This window comes from Dermacentor variabilis, chromosome 3 (genome assembly GCF_050947875.1).
Source record: "Dermacentor variabilis isolate Ectoservices chromosome 3, ASM5094787v1, whole genome shotgun sequence".
Lineage (NCBI taxonomy): Eukaryota > Metazoa > Arthropoda > Arachnida > Ixodida > Ixodidae > Dermacentor > Dermacentor variabilis.
The window spans coordinates 153,860,156-153,874,945 of NC_134570.1; the positions used below are offsets into that span (position 1 = coordinate 153,860,156).

A 14,790-nucleotide genomic window follows, 5' to 3' on the forward strand; every position below is an offset into this window, starting at 1 on the left:
GAGTTTAAGGAGACGGGAATCACGCGACTCGTTAAACAACGGGACAAATGTCTACATGATCATGGAGACTACTTTTAAATAAAGTACCGCGTTTGTCATATATTCGCACTGGCCGACTTTCATTTTACTCGCCCTCGTATATTTTGCAGAACTCCGGCTTTTTATACGTGCTCTCTGTTGCGGCTCTAATTTCGGTGCAATTGCTCAGGATACACGACCTGTGACAGCAGCTCCTGCGTAATATATTGGAAGAAATGAAAGCGTCATTGAGATTTTTCACTGGCTGTTGCATAAGTACAAGAATCTAAACAAGGTTCTTGAACAGTAAAGTCATTACAATATTTGTCCTGAGATTCTTCATATCAGCAGCATGCACTGCTTTGCTGGTTTCGAACTGATATAGTTCTAAAGCTCGTGTGATGTTTTCATTACTTACTAAATAGCGAAAAAACATGGAAGCATAGATATCAGTTATTTTGGGCACAATTTTTGGCACATACAAGTATATTCTTTTATGAAAAATACATATTTTACTTGTTTTGACAGTGCATAGTGTTCAAGAATTCGTTTGCAGCATCTTTAGCAATGGCAGTACAGTTCTTATTCCTGTATTTGATCCCCATACAAATTGTTTAAGAGGAAGCTTTAGCTCACGCCCAACTCTGACGCGGCCTATTCAAATACATGCAAAATTGCTTTTAATGAAATTTGTTGCATTTGAGAGCAAAAGCTAAATTCTAGTGTCTGTTGGAAGCGGAATTTCGATTTAGGACCTGATCATTGTTTAAAATCTCATGAAAAACTCAAAAGTTAAAAAAATAGAAGCACGACATTTACAAACTAATAGCTCTGCATCAAGCACATATGTCGCTGTTCAGTAAACGGCATCTATTATAACAGTCAAGGCGGACAAATTTGGTGCGTCAATTCGTATCTTACGTGAATTGGTTACGATGTGTACAAGGATTCTGCGAAAGCTGTATTTCCATAATGCTAAATTTGTTGAGATTATGAGTAGCATAGCAATTTTGTCTGCTGTAGATGTACTATTAGGCGCAACTCACAGAATTGTGATATCATTTCTTTTGTTGCTGAGTTACAGAGTTTTGAACCTGATAGTTTCGTTTTCTGAAAATTTGCGATTTCGGTCAATTTTTAATAAAGGATTGACAACCTAAATAAAAAATTCTAAGCCAACAGTCACTAGGATTTAAGTTTTTCTTTTAAATGCAATAAACCTCGTCAAATTTGGTGCATTGGTTGCCGAGAAAAACGAATTCTTTTTCTACATGTACGTAGATACGAGCACCTGAGCTAAAGCTTCCTCTTAAGGAGGAGACCGAGCTGCAATGTGAGCCCGCCCCCCCCGAACGAAATTTCTGGCTACACCACTGAACCCATGCACAGTGGCGCCACCTTATCCAAACCTTACATATCCAAAAAAGCCGTCTCCTTATCTAACAAGTCAACTGAAGGGGCACTAACACACGTGTCACTATTCAGCCAGATAGCCTGAGCCTCAATAATCTCTAGCACGTCTATCTTCGTGCTTCGCAAGAACCCGGCAGGATCCATACATTGGCACACAGCCGCATTCTTGACAGTGGGTTGACAGATGACTGTATTGCTTATTTTTCACAGTTTGGCAATGTTCCCGTAATCGGTCATTAAGACATCTCCCTGTCTGTCCGATGTATTTTTTCCCACAGGACAGCGGAAGCTCATATACAACATTTTCTACACATCCCACTGGCGCTTTTCAATGATTCGTAGAGCATCCGGCAGCTGGCTTACGGTACGAGTCCATTAATCGACATATTTTTGCCAGCTTTTCTGGTGCCTTCGTTAGTCGACTTGTTAGAGAAGGAGATGGCTTTTTTGGATGGGTAAGATTTGGATAAGGTGGCGCCACTGTGCATGGGTTATATAGGTGTATTTCCTGAAAATCAAGTTGTTGAAGTTAGCGCATTGTGGTGTCGTCTCTCTTCCGTCCTTGTTTGCTGGCGCTAAATATGCTTTCAGTTTACCAACACGCCCAACAAATGGCAATGATAAAAGATTCATGACAATAAAGTTGGGTAAAGGAACATCAACATTCAATGAGATAACACGTTGCATAAAATTAAAGTAAAAAAAATTGCATGCATCAGTGTTATTTTGTAAACCGTTTCATTGACTACTTTGCTGATTAAAGCTTCACTTCACATAGATTCCGACATGTGCCTTGGGATCTACATATTTTTGGGGGGAGCCTACAGCTTTTGTAAACTGATGTAATGATTCACCCATTATGACATGCATAAAGTTTTTAACACTTGGGCTACAGTAATGAGATGCTAAGCATGTGCTACCAGATTAAAATTAAGTCACTACTCCAGCAAATTTCACCAAACTTGGTGTAGCGGTTCAAAAGTCGAGTTTCAGCAATCTAGGCAATCAGTTTAATGGTTTCCCTTCACATTCGTCACACTGTCACTGAACCTGTTAGCCTTTCACTGTGGTGTGTCTGAACATTAAATAAACGATGCCAATGCAAATCTGTGGTAGTGGTCCTCCCTAAGGTAGGATGTTTTGCGTATAACGTACATCAATGGAACCAATTAATCAATATCTCAATTTATTGAAGGCACGTCACTGCTTGGGTGAAAAATGTGAACCAGCTCACAGCACTAGCCAGGTGCTGGTTCTCTCTTTTCCTCCATTATACACACACGCACCTTTGTAGGCCTCGTGCCGGTATGGTGCGACCTTGAATACCTCGCCAAAGTGGGCGATGGCTTCGTGGACCTTGTGCAGCTCCAGCAGCACTGTGCCCTTAAGCAGGAGAGCCTCCACGTGCCGTGGGTTCAGTGTGCATGCCTGCATTGCACATTGATAAGAACGGTGGCAGATCGGTCAGGGGAATGACATGTTGGCACGCCATCCATTCACACTGTGCTTATGTTAGCATCATTCTCCTGCATCGCGAAAGCTGTGCTCCTAGCGAAAAGCGAGCCTCTGGACATTGTGGAGGATCGCATTTTCACTTCAGCTCTACTCAGATGGCCTTTATTGTTCCCTCGAAAGGGGAGGTGTCAAAAGAGGCAGGCCTGCCGGGTGTGCTACCTTCTGGGAGAAGTAGATGGCCCGGTTGCCCTTCTTGGTGACATAGCACAGGTAGGCCATCACTATCCATGGCTCGGGGCTCCTGCTGTTCACCGACATGAGCTGTGAGGAGAGCCTGTGAGAAGGGCAAACAGGCAATGCAGGCTTCTGTAATGTGTTGCCTAAATGAGACCACCAGTTACAGATGGCCCTCACTGCCGAACCACTGGCTCGTTCACGCTCGAATTTCACATTGAAGCGGCCTCTTAGAGTGCATGCAGTTTAAGGCCACGTTTGGGTGCATTACTTGCCTGTGTTTTTTGCAAGAACAAATTAGAAGTGCAGATTATCCGTGGCGGCTGCAGACAAAGAAATGAGAATTTTGCAGGAATGCTATGGTGGCATTGACTGTAGCAGCAAAACTTAGTCTTGCCCAAGCAATGACCAAGATAAAGTGATGCTGATTATGGTGCAGGAGAATAATGCTACTAACTATATGCCACTGTTAGGATGAAACGGTACGTGTACCTCATGCTTTGCTGTTACAGTGAGAGATGGGGCCAACATAACATTCCTACAAAATCTTAACCTTTTTGCTTGCCAGTTCCTGCAGATAATGCCCACTTCAAATTTATTCCAGAAAGAACAGGCAAGTAACGAACTCAGATGTGGCATCAAGTTGCATGCGCCGTGAAATGCCACCTTTATGTGAACTTTGAACACAGATGAGTCAGTAGCTTAACAAAGAGGGTCAAACATACCTGTTGCTACAATTTACACAACATTCAGTTCATGCGAAATCATTCAGCAGCTAGACTTCTGGTCAGCAACACAGTAATTCTCCAAATAAAATGAAAGAACCAATGAGAGCCCCACCAACAACACTCAATAATTTTTTATCAGCACGCCTGCATCCTCCAACACATGATCTGGAAATGCAACAAAATGCTTCGCTGTAATGCACAGGAATCAAGTGGTTAGCGACATTTAAAATTCTTCAATAGGCACAGTTGAGCTTCAGTTTGTGCTTCTGCTATGAGAAAAGGGGTGAAAACACAATCTGACTTAGGGTCGACATAACACTACCTCTGTGTTTGGACATCATGCTGCACAGCAACACTTCCTGAAGAAAGACACTCAAGGCAAGAAGCGGTAAGAACAGCTGTCAGGATAAACTTTAGAAAGCTTGAGACTAAGTTAAGAACTGTGCAACAAACGGGAACACGGAAAATGATTGATACTAAGAGACATGAAGATGGGCGTACAGAATTAGAAAGCAAATGCGGGTAGCTGATATTCTAGTTGTGATTAAGAGAAAACAATAGAGTTGGGCAGTATGTTTAATGCGTATGGCAGATAACCAGTTTCATATTACGGTTACATAATGAGCGCAAAGGATAGGCAAACAATCACCGACAGGAGAGGGTAAAGTGATGACACACGGGACGGTGTAAGCTGATGCAAGACGGGCGAGTGGAGATTGCAGCGATAGGCCTTCATGCCGCACTGGGAATAAAATAGGCTCACGGCGATCAAGACCAACTACAATCTGGTCATCACTTTGGCAGCAATGGTGCTGCGCATTACTTAATGCAGAATGCAGGAATGGCAAATCTCACAACTCAAGTTCCTTGACTTTCTTCTCCTTGGCCAGCAGGGCTGCGTACACGTCCATGCCTCGAAGCAGATGTGGATCCAGAGCATGCACCTGCGCGCAAAGAATTAATTTGATCAACCGCATCGACAGAAGTTACCGACATTGTACTGAAATTGCGAGAAAAAAAAGAAAGCAGCCACATCAACAAGTGGCTGCTTTCATTACGAAGCGCTTCGTTTTCGTTTTGATTGAAAACAACTATAATACTGCAGAAAGCACTGCTCGGCATTTTACGCAAGAGGAAAAAATTATGAAAGTTCCTGTCCTTGAGCAATCAAGCAAGAAACCTAGGCTGTTAATTACAAGTATAGTAGAACAAAATCTAGCTGTGGCAAATTTTCACGGGATGAAGCACTTTGTTCCTTAAAAAAAATTAATTGAAATTGGCTAAATTATTTAAAATTAATGAATTATTATTTATCCCACTAAACACTATGAGTGTGCTTCATTGCATAGTAAAGACTAGTTAGGTTAGGCAATGCTCCTGTCTACATCTTGGGCCATTGTAACATAAAGCTATTCCAATCTGTTTCTATTCCAAATTGGCCATTGGCCCTCCGTGATACGTCAGGCTGGCTCGGGTCCAGCCCCCATGGGCGGGCGTCACGCCCATATGGGCAGGGCCCGAGTCCCTTGTGACCCATAATGGAGGGCTAACGGCCGATTTGGAATAAATACAAATTGGCATAGTTGTACGTTATACTGGCCTTGTTGTGCACTGACCATGGTGGTTCAGCAGCTGTGCCGCTCTGCAGCTGAGCACACGCTTGTGTGTTCAGTTCTCGGCCACGGTCGATACATTCTGATGGTGGAGGATTGCAAAAAAAGCAAACGTGTGCTGCAGTGCACGCCGACAAACCCCACGCCATAAATATGCAGTGGAACCCTGCTGATATGTTTATTGATGTTAGGTCTTCCTATCTACCTCAGGGAAAAATGGCTTCTGCTGCTAACGGTGGCACCAGAGTTCTGCTTTGGTGGCAAGTTAAATACTTCCTTATCGCCTTCCGTGCCACAGACAAGGTGGGTTCGTCTGCACATTTCCGCTAAAACATGGCCAAAGACGAGCTAAGCTTGTCTGCAATAGTTTCCAGTTTCTTGTGATTTTCACTTTCTCACCAACAACACTTTTCATTTACTTCCAATTCTTTTGCATAGTGATGCTAAGATTTATTTTTTACAATAAATGGTTGATATCTCGTATAAATAGTTGCTTACAATTTTGCCTACATTGTTTTTTGTAAAGCATTCTTTAGTAACTAAATTGGCTACTTTTGGTAGGAGTTCTGAATAATAGCGTGGCATGGAAGGGGTTATAGGCCATATTCAAATACAGGCTTTAAGCAATGTGTGGATGCAGTGTAGTCAATAACAGGAATAGTCAACTTTATTTGGCCGAAATTTAGGCAGGAAACGAAAGAGCACAGGAGCACTAAATCCACAAGTAGGCTTACGCAACAGTGCCCCAGTGAGAGTAGCAAACAGGTTAACCCAATAAACCGCAAGAATGCTTACAAACAGAAAAGACGGGCAGTTTTTTGCCCGAAGGGTTAAGCAATGGCTGCAATAGCAAGGTTTGGCGCAGCGCCTGTACTGCTCAGATGGTATTCTAAATATATGCAGGTCCAACTGACGTGGATGCGAAATATGCGGGGGGGGGGGAGGGGGGGAGGGGGGGAGAGGTTGAAATTTCTGGGGCTCTTGAAAGTATGCCATGCGGCGCCCGTAACGAGATTGCACAGGCACCACTATGCTGCCCATAATGAGCCGCGGCAGTAAAATGACATCACTTTCAGGTTCAAGCACTGATACTGTTTTGCACTTTTAATATTTAATAGTCTGAGAAGGTTTAGGATAAAAGGCATGCGCTGCGAATGTTATGTTTCGCTACATTTGTTTGCGGGCTGCTGTCTTCAAAACTCTGAGGAATAATTTAGTCAAGAACGCAAGACCTGACGTGAGCAATGCCAACAGATTCAATAGTCTAGCAATATAATGCACATTTACGGCATGGGTAAGCGCAACACAGCATACATCTACCCAAATATACGTCGAAAAGCTTTGAAACAGAAACGCAAGAAATTAAATCGAATCATGCAGTCTACGTCCCAAAGCACGTTCAAGCAAATTAATTTCGACAGCCCAGGTTTCTTCACATGCACCTAAAGCTAGATGTAAGCACTTGTGTGCTTACATCTAGAACCCAGCTTTGGAACAGCAACGATATTAGCCTAAACGGAACACGCTGCACTCGAATTTCTTGTAGTTCACGTTAGTACTTTACAACTGTTACGAGTGCTAAAGAAACATTCAGGCAACCTCCACAAACTTATTGAAACGTCTACATAGTTTGTGGGAGGTTAGTCAGTCATGTGGAGCGACCCACACGTCGGCATTTGGACATGTCGAGAGCTGAAAGGACTCACAACGGCCACTTCTGTCAGGAAAAAAAAAAAGCACTCACCCTCTCCAAGGTAGTCGTGGCGCTTGTGTAGTCTCCCATGTGGTAGTAAGCCTCCCCCAGCGATGTAAGGATCTCCACATTGTTTGCAAGCTGAGGCTGCATTAAACATGCGCACAGGTTCATGGGACAGTGCACTCATAAGAAACACTCTTGATGCAAATGTAGTAGACTTCTTGGCATCGTCAGATTAGTTTTTCTTTCAAGCTGCCTCGCTATTCCATTAAAAGCAGGGTCCAATCATGAAGACAGTAGTCTAAAAATGTGGGCCTAACCTTGTTCACAGCAGCCTTCAATAAATTAAAAGCCTTTAAAGGGGTCCTCAACCACACCTTGGGCCTAGTGAAAAAACAGTATGCGGGTGGCATACGCTGCAGTGGACATCTCAGCCAAATTTTGCATTCGTGCGTGGCGTATGAAGCTTGCAAGTGGAGCGTCAAGTCGCCTTTTCCTTAAACACAAAAGCCTGCTCCTCACTCTTTTCTGGATGCTTTATTTCATAACACAGCAAATTCCCATACGCAGCTGCTATTGGCGAATAGCTGACATCAATCAAGAAGGCTGTTTGGATCAGTGCGTTTCTTCCTACTGTTACTGTGTATATTCATCGGCGCAGTTTAATAAACAGGCTGAAGTAAATGAAAATCTGTTTTCAAATATTTATAACACCTATGTACTTCTTGAAGAAGCCAACTATCATCTGCTCATGCTCGCCTGCGGCTGCCTGCATAAGAACTAAACTTTGGCCACCCTGCTTATTGGTGTTCCAGCCGTCGGATCTCACTAATTTCGATTATTTTTTTACACTCAACTAGCCTCCAATTGCGCGAAACTTAAGCTCAGAGCACAGACACGCTTGAAAAGTGTGCACTCACTCCTGGCCGCCCCTGGCTAGACGCTTTGGCAGACTTCACTTCGTATTGAGCTATTGACAGCACTTCAAAGTACTCAAGTTATACCCCTGTCACAGGGGAAGATTTAATGTCATTCGAATCGAATGGCATTCAATGCATCGAATGCCATTTGGTCTCTTGCGGTGCTACACAGTAAAATATAATGGCATTCGCAAATGATAGCAATGACAATCTGGAACAAAATTTGTGAAATTCAAAGAAATTTTGTGCCTATTAAATGCATTTAAGAACTTTTGCGAGTACTTTTAAAACGGACGAAAACATTTTGACGCCAATTATTCACAACTAAAAGCACTTCGATCAACACATGCAATGTGGCCGACCACCGCGACAGACTCCTGATGCAAAGAGTAATAGCGCTTGAGCACAGCCTGTGGTGAAAATATCATCGCGGCAAAAATAATTATTTCTTTGAATAAGGCTAAAAAAATATCTTCTGACTTTGCTGATGCATGCATTATTTTTTCGCATTGCGTGTCGCTGTTGTCTATCTGGGGTCAAGAGTATACATTCGGTTCGAAATCGAATGCGAATGAGTTCCCCTAACTCATTCAATGGCAAATGTCATTCCATTCTAATGACATTAAATTTTCCCGTGTATATCCCGATTAGTGGGATTATATGCAAATGACATTAAATCTTCCCGTGTGACAGGGGTATTAGATGTGGTTACTATCCTTCAGACATGCTGGTACAGGAAAAAGCCAGTCCACACCATGCAGCACAGCCAGACTGGAGCATTTGAGTGCAAGCGTGCACTCAAGACCTGTCGTGCACAAAGCTGCAGTCTGCCGGGAAGCTTAGACAACCTGAACGCTGCGACGAGTCCGCTCGCTGAGGACAACTACCTTTGGTGCTTCGTGGGCACCAAAATTGGAAATAGTGGCGGTTACGTGAACATCCAAAATCAAATTTCAACTGCGCGCCACGGTGACGTTCAGTAGGCGGGGCATCGTGGGCATGCCACGCTCTGCCGTAACCTTCACAGTGCACAACATTATCGAAGGAGGAGTCGGAGCACCGCGAAGGGGATCACAAGCGACCTTCGACTGCCGATAACTCTGCTTCTGCTGAACATATTGAAGTACTTTTTGCGGCAAAGTATTTCAGAAATGTTCCAATTTAACTCAAACCCACGTCACGTGGGTTCCTCAAACACAGCAGCTCTACTCTCCTTGCGCGATGTGCCATGAATGCCCGTCCATGCACCAGTGTTCCACGCATGTCGGGGGCAACACCAGGACTTCACGGGTGCCCCGTTAGATAATGCAGCATGTCCAGACGGAAGCGCGAGAGAGGAGCTTGGCTGCAGCACCTGGCCCATACGCACTGACGGGCCACCGGTGCATTCTCTGAGGCCATGCAAAGGACTTCGCGCTAATTTTGAGGCGCCGGTCCTAGATGGTGCAGCGTATCCAGAGCAAAGCGAGGGAGAGGAGCTCGGCTGCAGTACGTGCCTCGCTTCGTACGTGACCTGCTTCGGCTATTCGCATACTTGGGTAGTCATTGCGGACGAGTTCTACTTGAATTTTTTCGCTTTGGAACAATTGTGCAGTGCCAACTCAACAGCACACTGCTGTTCCAAGCGAATGCTTGCAAGGCCCAGGCCTTCACACAAAATTTTCACAAAAACTTGCACACGAACTTTCACACAAAATTATTTCATACCAAATTGCAGAGTCAGGCAGCTCTTGGGTATATTTTAAAAAGAAATGAAGTACCTCATGCAGACCTTACGGAGACATTAAACCCTGCCCCGGGTATAAGCTGCCTAAACCATAATATACTCTCCTTTCCATCCAATGGTATTCCACAGAGAGCAAAGTGCTATGTGTGTGTCCTGGTGTCTATATTGAGCTTGGGAAGTCTGTCATGTCGTGTTATATGGTGCCTTTTTTTAGGACAACATGAATGCGGCATTTGGACATGGGCAATCCTATGGGGCTTATAATTTCGTCCTTTGCTAAAGGCACATTGGAAATGTATAGATTATAGGCCATTCGGAAACATACCTGACTATGACAACACCATAATTCAGCGCAGTCATCTGTCAGATTTCAGCATAGTGCGCACTGATCAGCCTCGGTATGAAGCGCCAACAGAAGAGTCCGACAGTGTTTCGAAGAGCCCCGACAGAATCAAATTTCTTCAACTGAGAACATCTTGCCCATGTCTCAAAATAGCTACAGGGAAAGGTCAGCAGTAATCTGTGCAAGTTACAAGTTTTCATAAACTAAAATCCTGCCGCTTCGCTTATAATGAAAACACTTCATCAGATGTGGATTTTGCTATGAAGCCAAGTGCGAGTTTCAAAACTGCCCGACTTGTGCACTCACCCTGGCTTCAAGCTGCTTGAAGTTGGTGACACTAGAGGAGTACTCCCGGGAGTGAAGGTACGCATTGGCCTTGATCCACTGTCCAAGCCTGCATAGCACTGTGCTGTTGTTAGATGCCAACACACTTGTTCATGCTTCCACACTGCACGGTATCTCTGGAGCATGCTACACTAATACGCAGAGTCTAATACGCAGAGCCAGATACGTAAAAGATTAGGGACTGGCTGCCTGAGCACTTGCACATAGTTATGTGCCAGCTGTGCGTGTACCTACGTCCACAAATTTCAGCAACTGCACTTTGCTGACGCATACTGTCCAGGAGCCCGGATATAGTCAGGCATTTCCGGCACGCCAGGGAGCTGCCGGCAAATTCGGATACATCACGGTGACAATGCAAGGATAGCTAAATATTTGTTTTCTGTTTAGTTCAGCACATTGAATGTGGTCTGCAGCAGCAGGTGATTCATTGTTGCAGCAGCACATTCCCACATGTGTGAGGCAAGTGAGTGCTTTTTCATTTAGCTCGGTGCAAGCTCGGTGCACCTGAACTGTAGGCCAGCACGCTGCCAGCCAGCAAAAATAGTGGGCGATGGATGCACTCAGGTATAGTGGCTCTGGTGTGAAATAGGACACATTTTATTCATGCACCGGCCATTGCTGGTCACACTGACGGGAAGAAAAACACAGTCAAGCACAGTCAAGCACAGTCAGTACAGCATGCCTCATTTTGGCTTAATGTTCTATTCCCAACTCAGCCTATGCTACACTGTAGGGTGCCCACTTATTGTCAGTGCAGCGCAACTCTGTTGTGCGCGTTGCGCATCTATGCTGCACCGTACTTATATCCGTGACTTCATTGTCTAGTGAGAGTGAAGAAGCAGGAACACTATCAAAAGAAATTCAGAAACAATTAAGAAAGAACAAAAATTTTCATTGTGCAAACTTATCCGCAGAAAGCAATGCAACAGTTTACTGGCAACAACCACAGCAAGCACATTTGTCAAATCAGAACTGAAGCGGCTCTCGGCCAGCGACTACAGTGTAACCTCGTTGATATGATCCCGTTAGATTTCTCAGTGTCGCTATATTCACGGTCGAGAACCCAAAAAAGATGAACCAACCGAGTTACGCTTGCCTGCTTACCGTTTCATACGTTCCCGGAAAACACAATATTTTGGCACCAATGTTCAGTACATCACCAAACTGTGATCGTATGATAGGTTTCCCGGCCACTAGATTGTACGTAAAAAAGACAACGCGCGATCAAGAACAGTAACCACCTGCCGCAGCATCTTTACTGCAATACTCTACGTGTGAAAACGATGGCATGCATTCAGTTTCTTATTCCGATACCAGCACATCTCCTCCCGGGTCATCGCAGGCCGCATTCACAGCTTTTGCCGCGAACCCTATTGCGATAGGCACGCAATACGGTGAGGGGGCCCATCATAATAGTCTACATGCTATTTTGGCGGGTCCCCTCACCATATAGCTGCTAAATTGAGGAAGGCCTTCTGTTCCCTAGTTTTCCTAGTCAGTGGATGAAGGTGGGGCCGTCTCACTGGGGTACACAGTGACAATGTAACGACATGTAATTATTCATTGGTCTGCGGCTGCTAAAGCGTCTTCTACCAAAGGTCCCCACCTCCTGGGCTATGCAATGGGTCACTGCGCTCCTCTTGGCAGGACCTCTGTGTCAAGTGAATGGAGAAGCACAGAACTAAAGAACAAGTATGGCAGAATTCAATCAAAAGAAGAAAAACTTTCCACAACGCGATGTTTCGCTCGGGACACCTCACTTGTGAACCCGACGCTTTTCCGCAGCACCATGAAACCAGACGAAAATATAAGCTATTACAGAGGTTCTGTATCGGCTGCTGTTATACGGTAAGTCAATGCAACAGTTAAACTTCGAGATACTGAAGTTGGTAAAATCGGCAATTTGCTTTGTTACATATCGAAATTTCGTTCTATTGAAATTGAATCTTTTATGCAAATAAGTATAGCCACTGATAAATTTTTCTTACATGGAAAGGGGCCGGACAATTTTCTGAATTATCAGGAAATTGAAAAAAGCAAATTTGAATGAGAACACAATTCATCTTGATACATTTGGGAATCGGCAACGAATGATACGGTTTCATGCCATGTCGACAATATCTTCACATCAGCGGTACGACGTGAAGCCAGCCACGCTTTCATGTGTGCTCCACCCCCGCGGCTGATAGCGTCACCCACATTGGGACAACACTATCAGGAAAAGCGCCAGCAACGGGGAGCGAATGCTTCATTTGCCTCTCACTCCACGAAGTCTCCAAAACTCGAGATTACGCAACCTCCAATACTATATGCGCTGGAAGACAGCTTACATGATGTCACGTCGTCTTGGCACGCCCGCCCTTTGCACACGCGGTAGATTACCTCTAAAGCAGGATGCTTGGCTTCATATGCGCTCAGCCGCACTTAAGGCCACGCGCTGCCACAGCCAAGATGCGTGCCAGAAATTGAAATATGTGCAAACATAGCCCCCCCCCCACCCCACCCGCAGAATGTGCGCTTGATCATGTTACCTTGAGCTTTCTTCTCCCTCCCCCTCTTTCTTGTCTCACCCTCGCACACTTTCACTCGTATCTAAAGCACACAGTGTGCGGGGTGCAAAAGGATCTTATCACACTTGGACTTTATACCGAACATGATGCGGCTCCACTTCAGCGATCGCTCTTGTGCGATTTTAGAGGTGCGTTTGCAAACAGCCGCTTGTAATCAAATCATTTCACCATCTGCATCTGTGGAAGTTACCATTTATTGTCTCGGCACTCCGTCGCAGCGGCAGTGAAATTTTATTATATTTAAATGGCCTACAAACACACTTCGTTATATTGAGGTTCTAAATGCATGCTGTTCTATGGACAAGAGGTTGAGAAAAGTAAGATATTTGTTATATCAAGAATTTTGTTATATTTAAGTTCGTTATATCGAGGTTTAACTGTGGTTTTATGGTTCTAATGAAGGGCATCCTCACTGTAGTCAGTTCCACTGCAGTAAGCATCTTCATCTATAGATGTGTTCTAAAGCACATGGGGCGCAGTGTGGTTAAAAGCCTACTGCATGCTTTTAGTACACATCGTGGTTCCTTGCTGCAGGCGGAGCAATGCGAGCATTATGTTTCGCCCCAAATTTTTAGTTACTTCAGATCACACATTTTCCCGGTTAATATGTTTTTACTCGCGTCTTTTTTAAAAACATATGAACGAGGTTCTAGTGTATTCATACCCGACACAGAAATTTTCCAATAACCCTCTTATAGTGTGATGAATGTACAATAAAAGAGCTGCAGATGCTGCACTGAATATGATGCACCCAGGATGCAGCACAGGTTCAAAAGCAGAGGTTCAGGAACGCACTAGGCACACTGCTGTGCACAGATAACAAGAGAACTTGCACTTCAAATTGTAAAATGATGAGACCACGCATTAGCGGAAACAAGAAAAAGTAAAACAAACACCGCGTGGCAATATGATTGACGGAATGCGAGCCAAAGCTATATAGCAGATTATCAGAGATGCCATATCGGAGGGCTCCAGATTAATACAAACGTTTTCGTTGCTGCACACACAAACGCTTTTTCTATTCTGCCTTCATTGCATAACACGCGCAGCACAGTCGCTGAACAGACGCCATGGCTGAGATTTGAGCTTGCTCCTGCTCAGCAACAGAACACCAGTTGTGGCCAGCGAACCTCTATTGCAGATGACTTGCTGTATTCCCACTTTTCACACAATGGAAAAAACAGTTTAGCCTCAGTATACCACAGGGACATGCCGTGGGAGCAACAATGTACGCAAGTTCCAGAAATGAAAAACTAAGCAAGTTGCGAGGTTGTGCCGTGTGGGTATCAATGCTGCTGTGGCAAGACGATGAAATGCGGTGAGCGAAAAGCTCTCCCCGCTGGAATAGGCAAGGCCTGAGGCATGATTTGCAACTATGACAGCGTGCAAGAATGGAAAATTTAACTGAACAAAACAAAGGCAATAATGTAAGGTATACCTAAAATTATGCAAATGTACAAGCTTTCAACAAGAGTTCACAGAAATGTCCATCCCAGGAACTCGGCCAAACCTCGAGAAACGAATCCCTGGCTCCACTGTGGACACTTCCAGAGTTCCCAGTGTTTCCATTTGGCAAGCTGCATACCATTATGCCTGTACAAAATGCATCATTAGTCTCATTTTGCTATACTGCCAGGGTCCTTTTATCGCACACTTTGAAGGCAAACGCAGGTCACAGACTTTCTTTTTGTTCACAGCTTCTGGCTGAATGCTGAGGTCAGCTGTTGTC

At 44.4% G+C, this 14,790-nt stretch overlaps 1 protein-coding gene across 1 annotated transcript in view; it reads right to left on the minus strand.

Annotated features, from left to right (window-relative positions):
- The window catches only part of APC7 (anaphase-promoting complex subunit 7), a 61,960-nt gene that overhangs the window by 32,440 nt on the left and 14,730 nt on the right, over positions 1-14,790 (minus strand). Inside the window, exons 7-11 of the mRNA XM_075686551.1 lie at positions 10,453-10,540; positions 7,206-7,301; positions 4,704-4,792; positions 3,106-3,220; positions 2,718-2,859 (exon numbers count right to left, since the gene is read on the minus strand). Coding sequence (XP_075542666.1) covers positions 2,718-2,859; positions 3,106-3,220; positions 4,704-4,792; positions 7,206-7,301; positions 10,453-10,540 — 530 coding nt within the window. The remainder of the gene's footprint in view (positions 1-2,717; positions 2,860-3,105; positions 3,221-4,703; positions 4,793-7,205; positions 7,302-10,452; positions 10,541-14,790) is intronic.